The 14,717-nt window shown below is 40.6% G+C and overlaps 1 protein-coding gene across 1 annotated transcript in view; it reads left to right on the top strand.

Annotated features, from left to right (window-relative positions):
• The window catches only part of clasp1a (cytoplasmic linker associated protein 1a), a 119,183-nt gene that overhangs the window by 81,304 nt on the left and 23,162 nt on the right, over positions 1-14,717 (top strand). Inside the window, exons 24-28 of the mRNA XM_080753603.1 lie at positions 1,932-2,176; positions 4,668-4,731; positions 5,745-5,908; positions 7,224-7,302; positions 8,630-8,773. Coding sequence (XP_080609729.1) covers positions 1,932-2,176; positions 4,668-4,731; positions 5,745-5,908; positions 7,224-7,302; positions 8,630-8,773 — 696 coding nt within the window. The remainder of the gene's footprint in view (positions 1-1,931; positions 2,177-4,667; positions 4,732-5,744; positions 5,909-7,223; positions 7,303-8,629; positions 8,774-14,717) is intronic.

Genomic DNA, 14,717 nt, shown 5'->3' with positions numbered 1-14,717 from the left:
GGGCACGCGCGTTCTCCATATATGGGCATAAAATGAATGCCCCCATATGAGAACCGTTCGTCCCACGGGCACGTGCATTCTCCATATATGGGCATAAAATGAATGCCCCCATATATGGGCATAAAATGGATAAAGGGACACAGACAGACAGATTCAGAGATCTCATACGGCATAAAGGGACACAGACAGACACACAGACAGACGGATACAGAGATCTCCATAAATGGGCATAAAATGGACGCAAATGGCATATATGGGCATAAAATGTACGCAGAATCACAAAGATCTCCATATACGGGCATAAAGGGACACAGACAGACAGATTCAGAGATCTCCATATATGGGCGTGAAATGGACGCAAATAGACAGATATCTCCATATATGGGCATATATGGGCATAAAATGGACCCAGAACTATATCTGCAGTGATCTCCATATATGGACATAAAATGGACGCTGACAGACAGACAGATAACAGATATCTCCATATATGGGCATAAATGGACACAGGCAAACAGATGGTCAAAACGGGTCCTATGACAACAGGTATAATGGGGTTTGCATTAAAGGGCGGGGCATTCATTCCCTATTTACGTTGTTCCGAGTTGGCCAGGTCGCCGACTAGACGCTGGGCCGCCCGAAGGGCGGCCCAGCTTCTAGTAATAATAATAATAATACAACTTAATTTGTATAGCACCTTTCATGCTGCTCAAAGTGCTTTACAGAGCAGAAGATGAAGCACAAGTGCTTAACTGTTCTGCCGCCGTTGACAGTCCTCACCGTCATTGAAAGGGTACCATGGCGCCGTTGACGGTGAGGACTGTGAATCTTACTGTATATACAGTAAAGATATTATTACTTACTTAATGTCGCTCCGGTCCCGCTCGCATCGGTAATGTCGGCGATTTGTTTACAACGCATGTTGGGCGTGCACGCGAAGTGAAGCTCCTCAATGTTAAGTCAATGGAGAGGCCCATAAAGAAACTTCATTTAAACAAAATAGCCATTTTGAGACATTTTGCAGCAGATCTAAATGTAAACAAGGCACAAGGCAGGGCGCAGCCATCTTTCCTCTTCTTGTCCCACACTGTCATGTGACTAGATGACGTAATCGTTGCCGTCAAGTGATAATCCAAAAAAACAAAAACAACCCCCTTCCAGCCCTTCAAAATAATAGCGGCGGCCTATGGAGGAAACCGCGTGGCACCGAGGCACCAAGCAACCTTCAGATTAAGAGGCACTAATTGTGTTAACAGAGAAAACAATACAGAATAAAAAGAAATAATTCATTACAATGATTACAATAAAGCAGAAAAAATAAAAACATAAAACATTGAAGAACAATTTCAGAACAGTGCGGACGAAAACCACCAAAGAAGTGATCCCGCCGCCATTATTGTTTATGTGCACTCCAGATTTGAGACTAACGGTACGCGGCTGCTACTGTACACACCCGCGCCACCCCTCATCTGCTTACAGTGCTCAGACAGGTAAAAGAACAAATGCTCGTTATGTTGCGGCGGACACGTGAAACAAAGAACGAGCTCTCGTTTAGCAGTAAAAGAGTTAAATGACTCTTGACATGAATGTTTTGTGACATCAACATTGTACAGAAATACACCGAAGACATAGGGTCTTTTTTTTGCCACACTATATTATTGATCTCCTCACAATGGGACACGGTTTTCCTTAAAGTTCCAACCGTCTCATTGCATTTCTAATCAAGATCTTTGCTTACTTCTGATCTTTGATCAACAGAAAAAAGGGCATTATTTCTTTCAATTATGTTTGGGAAATTGCCTTCTCAAATTGAACAGCACAAAGAAAACCAATGTTTTGATGGCCTCAGGTGTTGCCTCAGGGCGGAACGTGAGCTCCACCTTTTAACCCGCCCCCAAAACCTCACAGCGTTGTCCCTCTTGTGTCCACAGAGGAAGCCTTTGAGGCGGCGGTACGAGTCTCCGGGGATGTACTCGGACGACGACGCCAACAGCGACGCGTCCAGCGCCTGCTCCGAGAGGTCGTACAGCTCCCGCAACGGAGGAATCCCCCACTACCTCCGCCAGACGGAGGACGTGGCCGAGGTGCTCAACCACTGCGCCAGCTCCAACTGGTCTGAGAGGAAGGAGGGTCTACTGGGTCTCCAGAATCTGCTCAAGAGTCAAAGAATACTCAGGTAAGTTGTGCACCGTACTGGTTCCCAACAGTGTTGATTTCGTCGACTAAAACTATGACGAAAAATGTGTGTCGGCTGCGTTTTTTTCACTGACGAAAACTAAATAAAAACAAAGCTGTGATGACTAAAACTAAGACTAAATATATTGACGATTTCGTCAACAAGATTTTGGCCTGCCAAAATACATTTTAGTTGACTAAATCAACTGTAGATTTAGTCAACTAAAATCTCATGATATTTAGTTGACTAAAATTAGACTAAAACTAGGAGACTAAATTATGACTAAAACTAAATTAGATTTTCTTCAAAAGACTATGACTAAAACTAAATCAAAACTTGCTGTCAAAAACAACACTGGTTCCCAAACACTGGGTCGGGACCCATCTGTGGGTCGCAGACACATGAATTTTTTGTTTCCTACATTTTGTCAAAACATTTGAAAAAAACTTTCCCCCAAAAGCTAAGATATTCATGAATAAGAATAAGTATATAAGATTTATTTTTTAAGTAATATAATTAGTAAAGAAACAAAAAATCTAAGAAAATTCCATAAATTAGAAAACAAATGTTTGAGAGGTAGTGAAAATAGCCGATGTACAAGCTCACAACGCGGCGCGAAGCACCACGTTGTGCGCTTGAAAATCTGCTCTTTTCACTAGTTTGGGTCCCGGGAAAACGTCTAATCTCTCTTTGGGTCTCGACCCGAAAAGTTTGGTAACCACTGCTGTACACTGTATGTCTGTATCATCTGCTAAAGAAGGCAGACATAGTGCCGCGGAGTCACAATGGAACAGGATTCACATCAAACAAACAATGTGAAGTGTTTTAAGTGTAGACATGCACATAATCTTATAATATCTGTTAATGTTATGTCCGGCAAGTGAATGCTTTCCCAACCAACCAATTGAGTTGGGAACACTGCTACTGTAAGTACTGTAGGGCTATAGAAAGAGCACTATTCCACCCCATTGACTGGGGACATTTGGATGTAATTCCTTTCCATTTAATGCGGTGCTTCATTTTAGATCGGGTGGTATGGCAGTGGTTCTCGAACGTTTTAATTTCAAGGACCCCCGTTACTCTGAGAGCGTACAGATGAAACCAAAGGGACCCATAATAGTCCATGGGCCAGACGGGTTGTCGGTATCAAAAAGGTGGCAAAGGTTACCATGCATTTTTGAAAAGCTCTATATCTGTAGATTATATTTTGGTATGATAACCCTTTCTTAGACCCAGCTAAATTGGTGTTATCAGCCGCTGGAGTTGGTGTCCCATTAACTTTACATTACAGGGAAAATAAGCAAAAAAATTATCTGCTTTTAGTAGCATAAGAGGGGTGTCAGGGGTCAAACTAGGGGTTTGTCATGATGCTGAATCCATTGCAAGCATCTGTTTTGCACAAACAACATTCCTTGGGCTAAAAAGACTATGGTTTAGTGATGAAAAGTGATGAGTCATCACTTTTGTGGGGGCTGTTTTAGCCCCAGGAATGTTTTTCGTGCTAAACAGATGCTTGCAATGGATTCAGCATCATGAAAACCCCCTAGTTTGACCCCTCTTATGCTACTTAAAGCAGATTAATTTTTTGCTTTTTTTCCCTGTAATGTAAAGTTAATGGGACCAACTCTAGCGGCTGATAACACCAATTTAGCTGGGTCTAAGAAAGGGTTATCATACCAAAATATAATCTACAGATATAGAGCTTTTCAAAAATGCATGGTAACCTTTGCCACCTTTTTGATACCGACAACCCGTCTGGCCCATGGACTATAAGGGTCTGTTTGGTTCCATCTGTACACTCTCAGAGTTAAAGACTTATTAACCCATTCAGAACGGGTACACATTATGGTGTATTATTATTTTATGCTTTAACTACTGAAAAATCTCAGATATACAAGCTCACGTGCCGCGCTGTGAGCTTGTAGATCTGCTATTTTTGAAAAATCATGACAATTTGAATTTTGACCCGATTCTATAAGTGTCTTTTGAATCCTTCTAAGGTTTTTTTGAAAAACCTATGTTTCTATGTCAGCAATCTGGCTCGCCATCGTCAAAGAAAAGATCCTTTTCACTTAACAGTTAACAGCTCAGTTAGTCTGTTCTTGAGCGACTACTATGTCAGTGGTTCTCAAACCTTTTCATGTGAAGGACCCCTGTTAAAAAAATATTCATATCTCAAAATATTATAGTTCCAAGGACCACCCAGAAGCAAAATTTGAGTTACAAACGTTCGCTCTAAAGATGCATGTATTCAAAGATTTGCACACATTTTCACGACTTTTTTTCAAAAATAGCAGATCTACAAGCTCGCAGCGCGGCACTCGGTGCCGCGCTGTGAGCTTGTATATCTGCTATTTTTCAATAGTTAAAGCATTCAATAATCAATAAATGGGTTAAGGTCTTCAAGGAACCCTGTGGGTCCCTGGACCCCACTTTGAGGTCGATACCAGACCCACTGACGTCTGGCGTTGTGTGTCGTTTTTGCCCACAGCCGAGTGGAATTGAAGAGACTTTGTGAGATCTTCACCAGGATGTTTGCAGATCCACACAGCAAGGTACTGTCTTGAACTCTGTCTTTATTTTTCTAAATCATTCATGCAATGTACTGTACGGCTTGAGTTTAACAGTAATATAAGAAACACAATGTTAAGTAATGTATGTGTCTGTCTGCTGTTATCTGTTTGAAACTAACTGTATATCTCTTGTTTGTTGCATGGTCTCACTTGGCGTGGATTTAACTGCAGCGAGTAAGTGTGTATTTTAAAACATTATTAAACATTACTGACTAGACAAGACCAGCATGAACTGTTTTCAGTTTTATTTCAGTTAATGTATGTTGGAGAGGTATCCATAGTACAAAATGTTTGAAAATAGCAGATTGCGATAATCAAAATCCATTATCCTGGGGCGGAACATTTGCCAAAAAATATCAGATCTACATTTTCTTTGGCAAAGCCATTTGATAGTGAAAAAAGACTGTATCGAGTACATATGTTATGAGTACCTTTTACCAATTCTAGAGGGTTTAAGTGGTACCAGATATGCAGCTCGGCAAATAAAAGGTGAATTGATCCCAGTGCATGATGGAGGACGATATCAAGATAAATTAACACTTTTGTTGCTATCAATTAAATCTCTTTGAAAGTCTGCAATGCCATGGTCTCCATAGACTTCCATGTAATTCATAGTGCACGGATCATGCACTCCCATGCCTAATCATGCGTGCACGCTGTTCACAGCTTTCAAACAAAAAGAATCCGCTTGGAAATCCGTTCAGGCATTCATGAGATATCAGTCATTATGTTTTTACATTATGTAAACAAACATGGCTGCCATGTTTGAAAGATGGGGTTGGTATGGGGGTTAAACATGCAATTTCGCGATCGCGATCATGCCTAATACATTTTTTGAGGTCCAAAAAAGATTTTAGTTTTTTTTTTTTTTTACGGCCCAAACTCGGGAAACTCGGGGTTGGCACCAAACAGGTTAAAACTCCATGATACGATTATCTTGAGTGTTTTCTATCACGATAAACGATAATATCGCTTATCGTCCCATGCCTATGTAGGTGTTCAGCATGTTCCTGGAGACGCTGGTGGACTTTGTCACGGTGCACCGAGAGGACCTGCAGGACTGGCTCTTTGTGCTGCTCACCCAGCTGCTGAAGAAGATGGGCGCCGACCTCCTGGGCTCCGTGCAGGCCAAGGTCCAGAAGGCTCTGGACATCACCAGGTACAATACATCAGTGTTTCTCAACCTTTTCAGGCTGCGACCCCCAAAATAATCATATTTGAACTGGGGACCCCCCCCCCCCCACCCTGACGAGCACTTGGAGTTGAGTTGAAGCCTTACGTTTTGTATAACACGGTTCTATTGCGAAAATAGCGTTGCGAGGCGTTGTGAGCATGTAAATCTGCTATTTTCACAATGTCTGCCTCTAATATTTGACAATTTGGCCAATGTTTACTTTGTCATTTTAGAGGTATTAAAAAGTCCTTAAATTGTCACTTAAGAAATGTGCATAAACCTTCTATACACTTAAACTTTATACTGGTCTACTCTGTTTACTGTTGAGAGAGAAAACAATGGGTTCGTTCGGAAATGCAGTGCGTGGCGCACCGGTGTGTTGAGTGCACGCACTGACCGACCCTACTCAGAAGATGGGGTTTGGCGGTGTGGTGCGGCAGTGCGGTGTTTTGATTGGTTGGTTTTCATGGCCATGTCTCAAACGCTTCTCAGCTGTGAACAATGGAGGAAATTACCGAAAAATGCAGCATTTGCAGCTTAATTGGTCGTTTGGGCTTGATAGTTTCACACGCATCAACGTGAAAACTAACAGCAGGTATGCCAATGCTATGAATTACATCTCCTTATCAACATAATATCAACATTACGTTAGCATACTTAGCAACTGCTGCTTTTCAGAAAGTTTGCCTTCAGAGTTCAGAGTGAAAAAGCACACAGCTGCCTCTTAAAACTGGTCGTTCGTAAATAAGCCACACTGAACGCACTCTCCAACGTCACGCCCACTGCACTCACTACACTGAGCACACACCCGGTGCGGGTTTCCGAACGCACCCAATGTTGCACGTTAAGTTAATCATCTTTTGCGATAATCAAAATATCCCCAACATCCATTATCCTGGGGCAGAACATTTGCCAAAGAAATAGCAGATCTACAAGCTCACGTCTCGTGAGCTTGAAGGTCGGCTATTTTTTGGCAAAAGTATTTGGTAAAGAGTGAAAAAAAAAGTGTGTTATTTCCAGGTCCGTTTTTACCAATTATAGAGGGTTTAAGTGGTACCGGATATGCAGCTGAGCTCGGCAAATAACAGCTCTGCACAATAACGTTTATCCGGAAAGAAAAAAACAAAGTCGGACAAGTAAGTCTAGTTGCCCTGGGCAGATCTACAAGCGATTGCCCCGGTTGCCCTAACAGGGCATTATACAGGACTAGAAGTCCTGCATAATTAGTTTTACTCTCAGTTAACAGGTCCTGTTTCCTGTCTGATTGACTGATTGATTCTACTTCCTCTTTCCTCTCCAGGGAGTCGTTCCCCTTCGACCAGCAGTTCAACATCCTGATGAGGTTCATTGTAGACCAGACACAAACCCCCAATCTCAAGGTAGACCATACTGTACTCTACAATGTATAGTACCAAACCCTCAATCTCAAGGTAGACCATACTGTACTCTACAATGTATAGTACCAAACCCCCAATCTCAAGGTAGACCATACTGTACTCTACAATGTATAGTACCAAACCCTCAATCTCAAGGTAGACCTACTGTACTTTACAATGTATAGTACCAAACCCTCAATCTCAAGGTAGACCTACTGTACTTTACAATGTATAGTACCAAACCCTCAATCTCAAGGTAGACCATACTGTACTCTACAATGTATAGTACCAAACCCCCAATCTCAAGGTAGACCTACTGTACTTTACAATGTATAGTACCAAACCCTCAATCTCAAGGTAGACCTACTGTACTTTACAATGTATAGTACCAAACCCTCAATCTCAAGGTAGACCATACTGTACTCTACAATGTATAGTACCAAACCCCCAATCTCAAGGTAGACCTACTGTACTTTACAATGTATAGTACCAAACCCTCAATCTCAAGGTAGACCTACTGTACTCTACAATGTATAGTACCAAACCCCCAATCTCAAGGTAGACCTACTGTACTCTACAATGTATAGTACCAAACCCCCAGTGTCAAGGTAGACCTACTGTACTCTACAATGTATAGTACCAAACCCTCAATCTCAAGGTAGACCTACTGTACTCTACAATGTATAGTACCAAACCCCCAATCTCAAGGTAGACCTACTGTACTCTACAATGTATAGTACCAAACCCCCAATCTCAAGGTAGACCATACTGTACTCTACAATGTATTGTACCAAACCCCCAATCTCAAGGTAGACCATACTGTACTCTACAATGTAGTACCAAACCCCCAGTGTCAAGGTAGACCTACTGTACTCTACAATTTATAGTACCGCAGAACAATATCACTATAGTACTCTACAATGTAATCATATTTGAACTGGGGACACCTCAAAAGAATCATGTTTGAACTGGGGACCCCCCCCCCCCCACACCACGACAAGCCCTTGGAATTGTAGGAGTTGAGGCATTACATTTAGTTTGACTCGGTTCCACAGTTGAATATTGTGAAAATAGAAGATCTACAAGCTCACAATGCCTCGCCGTTGTGAGCTTGTAGATCGGCCTTTTTCAAAATGCTTGCCTCTTATTCATATTACATTTGACAATGTGGCTATATGTTTGATAATTTTATAGTTTGTTGATTTATTTTGATGCAGTTATGGTCTTTTTACATTTCATTAGATTTTTTTTTACGGGGGACCAACCCTAAAATGATGTGGTTTTACAGGTTTACAGAGTTGATATACAGACTGTGTGTGTGTGTGTGTAGGTGAAGGTGGCCATTTTGAAGTACATTGAGTCGCTGGTGCGTCATATGGATCCCACAGACTTTGTGAACTCCAGCGAGACACGTCTGGCCGTGTCTCGTATCATCACCTGGACCACGGAACCCAAGAGCTCTGAAGTCAGGAAGGTACGTAGACATCCTGTCACTTCTGATGATGTCACCAAGGTACACTTCCTGTCACCTCTGACATCATCAAGGTAGCGTTCCTGTCACCTCAGATGTCACCAAGGTACAGTAGGTACACTTCCTGTCAGCCGAGGTGCCAGGAAAGCAGACTTATTATAGGTGTATTAAACATGATTTAATGCTTGGCAAAGTGAGCTATATAGTCCGGCTGTCCCTGAGGTGGGGTATGACATTTCCTACAAAGTTTATTATTTTATTGGCCTAAATTGTCTATATACATACACTACAGTCATGAATCCACCGGCTGACCGCCTGTCAGCATTGTGCAATTTCTTTTATAGGGGGTAAAAGTTTGGGTCCCATTCTCTTACTATACACTATACTATAGAGGAAAAAAGGAACCCCAAAAATCTGCTTTAAGTAGCATGTGAGGGGTCAAACTAGGGGATTTAATGATTCTGAATTCATTGCAAGCATTGTTTTGCATGAAAAACATTCCTTGCGCCGTGTTACTAAAAACAGCCACACAAAACTAAGGTTTAGTAGACAGCATTTACTCATAAAGACATGAAAAGTGATGAGTCATCGCCAGCATAAAGACATGAAAAGTGATGAGTCATCGCCAGCATAAAGACATGAAAAGTGATGAGTCATCACTTTTCATGTCTTTATGCTGAGTAAATGCTGTCTAAATGAGGTTATCGCTAAGCTAACTGCACACAGACATCATTACTCGGGCTTATGCAATAATCTGTGATGTAGAAATATTGTATGCCTCCGCTTGGCAGACAGCCATGGCTGTGGTATTATGTTTTCGGGTAGACAGATGGACGGACACAGGGGTCAGCAATATGTCCGTACACGGACAGATGTGTCCGTGGCAAATGTTTTATTTCGTTTTTACATAACATCATAATGTTTTGATCTCAAGACCCTGAATTACTGATTGTCAGTCTCCAGGTTTGCTTCAGAATATGTGTGACACTGATTTACTATGACACTATGGCACATTCGGACTCCGCTACGATAGTACAGTGGTTAGCAAACTTTTATTTTATTTTCAAGAACCCCCATAACTCTTGAGTGTGTACAAATGGAACGGGTCCATTTGGTTCGATTTGTACACTCAGAGTTACAGACCTGCGGTGGTGGAATACCTGCAGTGTAGAAATACTCTGTTACAAGTAAAACAACAACAAGTAAAAGTCCGGAATTCAAAATGTACTTGAGTAAAAGTACAAAAGTATTGGCATCAAAATATAATTAAAGTATCAAAAGTAAAAGTACAAAATGTTTGAAAATAGCCGATCTACATAGCTCACAACGCGTTGTGAGCTTGTAGATCGGCTATTTTCAAATAGCCTAGGTATAAAATATGGCTAAAGTGGATTAATGTATGTTTTATAATATAATCATTTATATCTTTACACCACTGCAGACCTGTAATGGTCATTTAGGGTTAGCCCTTTGTGCGTTTCTGTACATCTTTTTGTCCGCTCATTTGCATTTCCATGGCAAAAAAAATCTATTTTGACAAAAATGTGCATCACAAGCCAGCATGGTGACGACCAGTGGTGTAAAGTAACTAAGTACATTTACTTAAGTACTGCACTTAAGTACACTTTTGAAGCATTTGTACTTTACTTGAGTATTTCCAATTTTCAAGACTGTTATTTTTACCACTACTTCTCGGATCTATATATATATATATATATATATATATATATATATATATATATATATATATATATATATATATATATATTACTTCCACTACAATTATTTGAAAACTTTAGTTACTAGTTACTTTGCAGACATAAATTATAATATTATAAAACATACATAAACCACTTTAGCCCTATTTCATACCTAGGCTGTAGATCTTGCTATTTTCAAACATTTTGTACTTTTACTTTTGGTACTTTAACTACATTTTGATGCCAATACTCTCATACTTTTACTCATGTACATTTTGAATTCTGGACTTTTACTTCACACCAAAATACCTATGAAAGTGGAATCCGCGTTCCGCCAATGCATTTCAATGAGAGTGAAGTGGTTTCATGCCAGCAGAGGATTTCTGCAAAAAAAAACGCTTCACTCTCATTGAAATGCATTGGCGGAACGCGGATTCCACTCTCACAGGTATTTTGGTGTGAGGGCACCCTAACGGAGTACATCTGCAGTGCAGTATTGATACTTTTACTTAATTGAGTACTTTTCCCACCACTGGCGACGCGACCCCCGGGCGGACGGGAGTGCGAGGGTTCAAGTGGCTCGGCGCGGCCGAGCGCAGACACACGTATGTCTGTCTGTCTGCACACTCTAATCAGCACCATGGCTGTGGTGTTTGTTCAGCGGCAGGTTGTAAACTCTGATAATGGCGCTGTTTCTTTCCGAACGGCCTTGGCTCCAACCGGGTCTGTTCTCTGCTGCCCCGTTCCTCTCTGGCTGTTTGTTTTTCCAATACTGTCCTTCCAAATGAAGTCATTCACCTACTTTTTTTTTAACCCGTTTAGGCCTAGAATTATTGAATGCTTTAACCGGTGGGAAAAATAGCAGATATACAAGCTCACAGCGCGGCACCGAGTGCCGCGCTGCGAGCTTGTAGATCTGCTATTTTTTGAAAAAGTCGTGAAAATGTGTGCAAATCTTTGAAATATATGTATTTTCAAAGCGAACGGTTGTAACTCAAATTTTGCTTCTGGGGGTGGTCCCTGGAACGAAATATTTTGAGATGCGGGTCCGTGGCCAAATACATATCATTTTGGGGGTCCTTCACATGAAAAGGTTTGAGAACCACTGACATGGTAGTCTCTCAAGAACAGACTAACTGAGCTCCAGTTAAGTGAAAAGGACCTTTTCTTTGACGATGGCTAGCCAGATTGCTGACATAGAAATATAGGTTTTTCAAAAAATCTTAGAAGGATTCAAAAGACACTTATAGAATCGGGTCAAAATTCTAATTTTCACGATTTTTCAAAAATAGCAGATCTACAAGCTCGTATATCTGCTATTTTTCAATAGTTAAAGCATAAAATAATGTGTAATAATGTGTACCCGTTCTGAATGGATTAAACTTGAGGGTGGGAGGGGGGCGGTGTTTCAGGTCAAAGTTGAAAGGTGTTTGAGTGTGTTCTCAATGATTCTTCTCTCTACTACTACACACATCTCACCATCACATCACACATCTTTTTTTATTCCACCGCTGCAATATTACTGTTGCTCTGCAGATCTAGAACATTAATGCAAAACATACACATATTTATACTGTATAATACCGTAGGACAGGTTAACTCATTGTGTGCCATTCACGAGTATTCTCGTGATATATTAGCGCATCCCACAGTGCCAATCACGAGAATACTCGTGATTTAAAAAAAAAAAAAAAAAAAAAAAAAAAAACTTTTTTTTTAAAATTTTTTTTAAAAAATTTTTTTTTTGGACCCCATCAAATCTAGTGAACATGATTTCAATCGCGATTTTGCATGTTCCACCCCCATACAACCCCCATACAACTCAGGTAGCAGACCTCCAAGCTCACAACAGTGTAAAACACAACGGCTATTATCTCAAGAATGCCTGAACGGATTTCCAATCGGTTTTTTTTGTTTGAAAGCTGTGAACAAACTGCACAAATCCACCCCAATGCAATCCAGGATTGCATTGGATTTTTTAGAGCTCATTCTTCTCTGTTTTTTTCCCATGCATGAGGTGTGCAAGGGTTAATCATGGCTAAGTTGACGAAAATAAGGCTTTTAAAATGCTTGGTAGCCAATAGCTAACTTCAAGCTAACTTCATCCTCTTCCTGTACATGCACAAAGGAAAGTGTTCAGGCAAGTCATGGCTGCAGGGCTTCTGCATATACCAGCATATCTCTATGGGAAAGTCTCTAGCACTCTGGACACCCTCTAGTGGTGAAAGGGTGGCATTAAATGAGTTAATCTACCCAGCAGCAAGTAGAGTAATTAAAGTAGAGTAATCAGCACCACCCTTTACCAGCTGTAACATTAAAATGACGAATGCATTAATTAAAATGACTAATTACAGCCCCAATATGATCGCGAAATGGGCCATTATGCACAATAAGTACTTTTACATTTGCTAATGTTAGCATATTTTAAAGGGAGAAAAATCGGAGTGGTACTTCCACTCCGATTTAGTAAATCTATATTTTCTGCTATTTTCACTTTTAGCCTAGCATCTTTCTAATTTATATTTCTTTGATTTTCTTTCATTCATTTATGAAATTCTATTGAAACTTTTTGAACTTGCAGTTAATTTGTGAAGTATTGAGAAATAGAGGGTCTTTTTAAATGTTTTGAAATGGCAATAATTCAAAACTAAAAAACTAAAAAAACTAAAGGCATATTTAAGAATTAAGAATGCCTTCCCGAACCCACAGAAGGGTTCCGGCCCACTGTTTGGGAACCAGTGGACTAGAGGGGTTTAACCCTGCAAGACCCGAATTAATTTCTACTGGCCAAAAAAAAAAAATAAAAAAAAAAATCAGATGCTGTTGTAGGAGTCCTAATCACAGGAAAATGTAATGTAAAAAAATTAATAATGTTTTTGTAAGGTTTTATAGCCATAAATCATAAATCATGCTCTAATTAGCATTTTGGGGATCTTTTTCACAATAATAACATATGCACATGTTCTAGACATTCTAATGATCACGAAAAAAAATATTACAGGCATTTTACTTATGTTTTAGTGAGGAATAGCTTCAGTTAAAAAGTGAGATGTTGTTCGTCCAGACGCTGGAATTTCAACTTCTCTGGGAGGTGTGAATGTCACTCTCTGTGGGGGGTATTTATATGCATATATCGTGGCCAATGGCATTGTAATACTAAACAATAGGATTTAATGGTGATGTTAATGTGAAAAAAGAACAGGAAAACTAACTATAAAATCTTTTTAAAAATGATTTAAAAAATGTTGCCAAAAAGCAACGCTGGGCCTTGCAGGGTTAAGTGGTTAACATGAGTCATTGTGCCCTGCCCGACCTGCCCCAGACGCTTCATAGCTGGGTGAGTGAAGAGCTGGCTGCTGCCGTTGCTGCTGCCGTCGATGATAACCAGGAAGAGAGGCGTAAGCAGCAGGTAGACCCCGCCCCTTTCTCAGACAGACAGCCGCCACGCACCGAGCACGCAACCAACGCCCCTGCCGTGCCCGTGTTTGCTAGCTCGCCCGACTACCGTCTAACTGCTACGTACCTGTGAAAAAAACTGCAGTTTGGCAACCTCTCACTCAACTCTCTTATCTTTTTCTGTTCTTTTTGTAATGCTCGTTTGCTGTAATAATAACCCTAGGAAACAGTGTCCTAACTTTAGGGTTGATTGCCAGCCGAATAGTTTAGTCTGTCATGTAACCGACCAGTTAGAGATTTAGCCTAACCTTTTTTAAAGAACTACAGTAAGGATTTGTTGCCCCTGTATGAATGGATGCTGATGACGAATGCTGTTTTCTCTGCTATGTGCCTAACACACTGTGTCTGTTTTGACTCACCTTAACTGCTTCAAATTCACCTGCACGATGTTGACTTGGTTTTGTACAATACAAGTCTTTGTACATCTTCGATGCACTTACTACGGATAGCAGTAAACTATTATAATGAAGCGTAATAATAAACGTTAATACCAAACTTCGTTGAAACTGTAAAACGTGATGCATGGTCTATACTGTAGCTATAAGTGTTTGTCTAAATCTGCCTGGATCATTAACTCGTTTCAAGCTCTTGGGACGATGCAACTTTACTTCCACTGGAAATGTCTGCCGTTGAAAGATCATCTCAGCAGTTAGGTTTTTAGGTCTTAAATAATTGCCTCTCGAAATGGTGTGTGTGTGTGTGTCCTCACTTGCATGTCAAAAGGACACACTCGACAAAGGTTTCATTGATTGTTCTCCATTTTAATACCTTTTCAATGACTGCATCTTTGA

Source organism: Nannobrachium achirus, assembly GCF_963921795.1.
Source record: "Nannobrachium achirus genome assembly, chromosome: 22".
NCBI classification, from domain to species: Eukaryota; Metazoa; Chordata; class Actinopteri; order Myctophiformes; family Myctophidae; genus Nannobrachium; species Nannobrachium achirus.
This window is presented reverse-complemented; position numbering and strand designations above follow the sequence as displayed.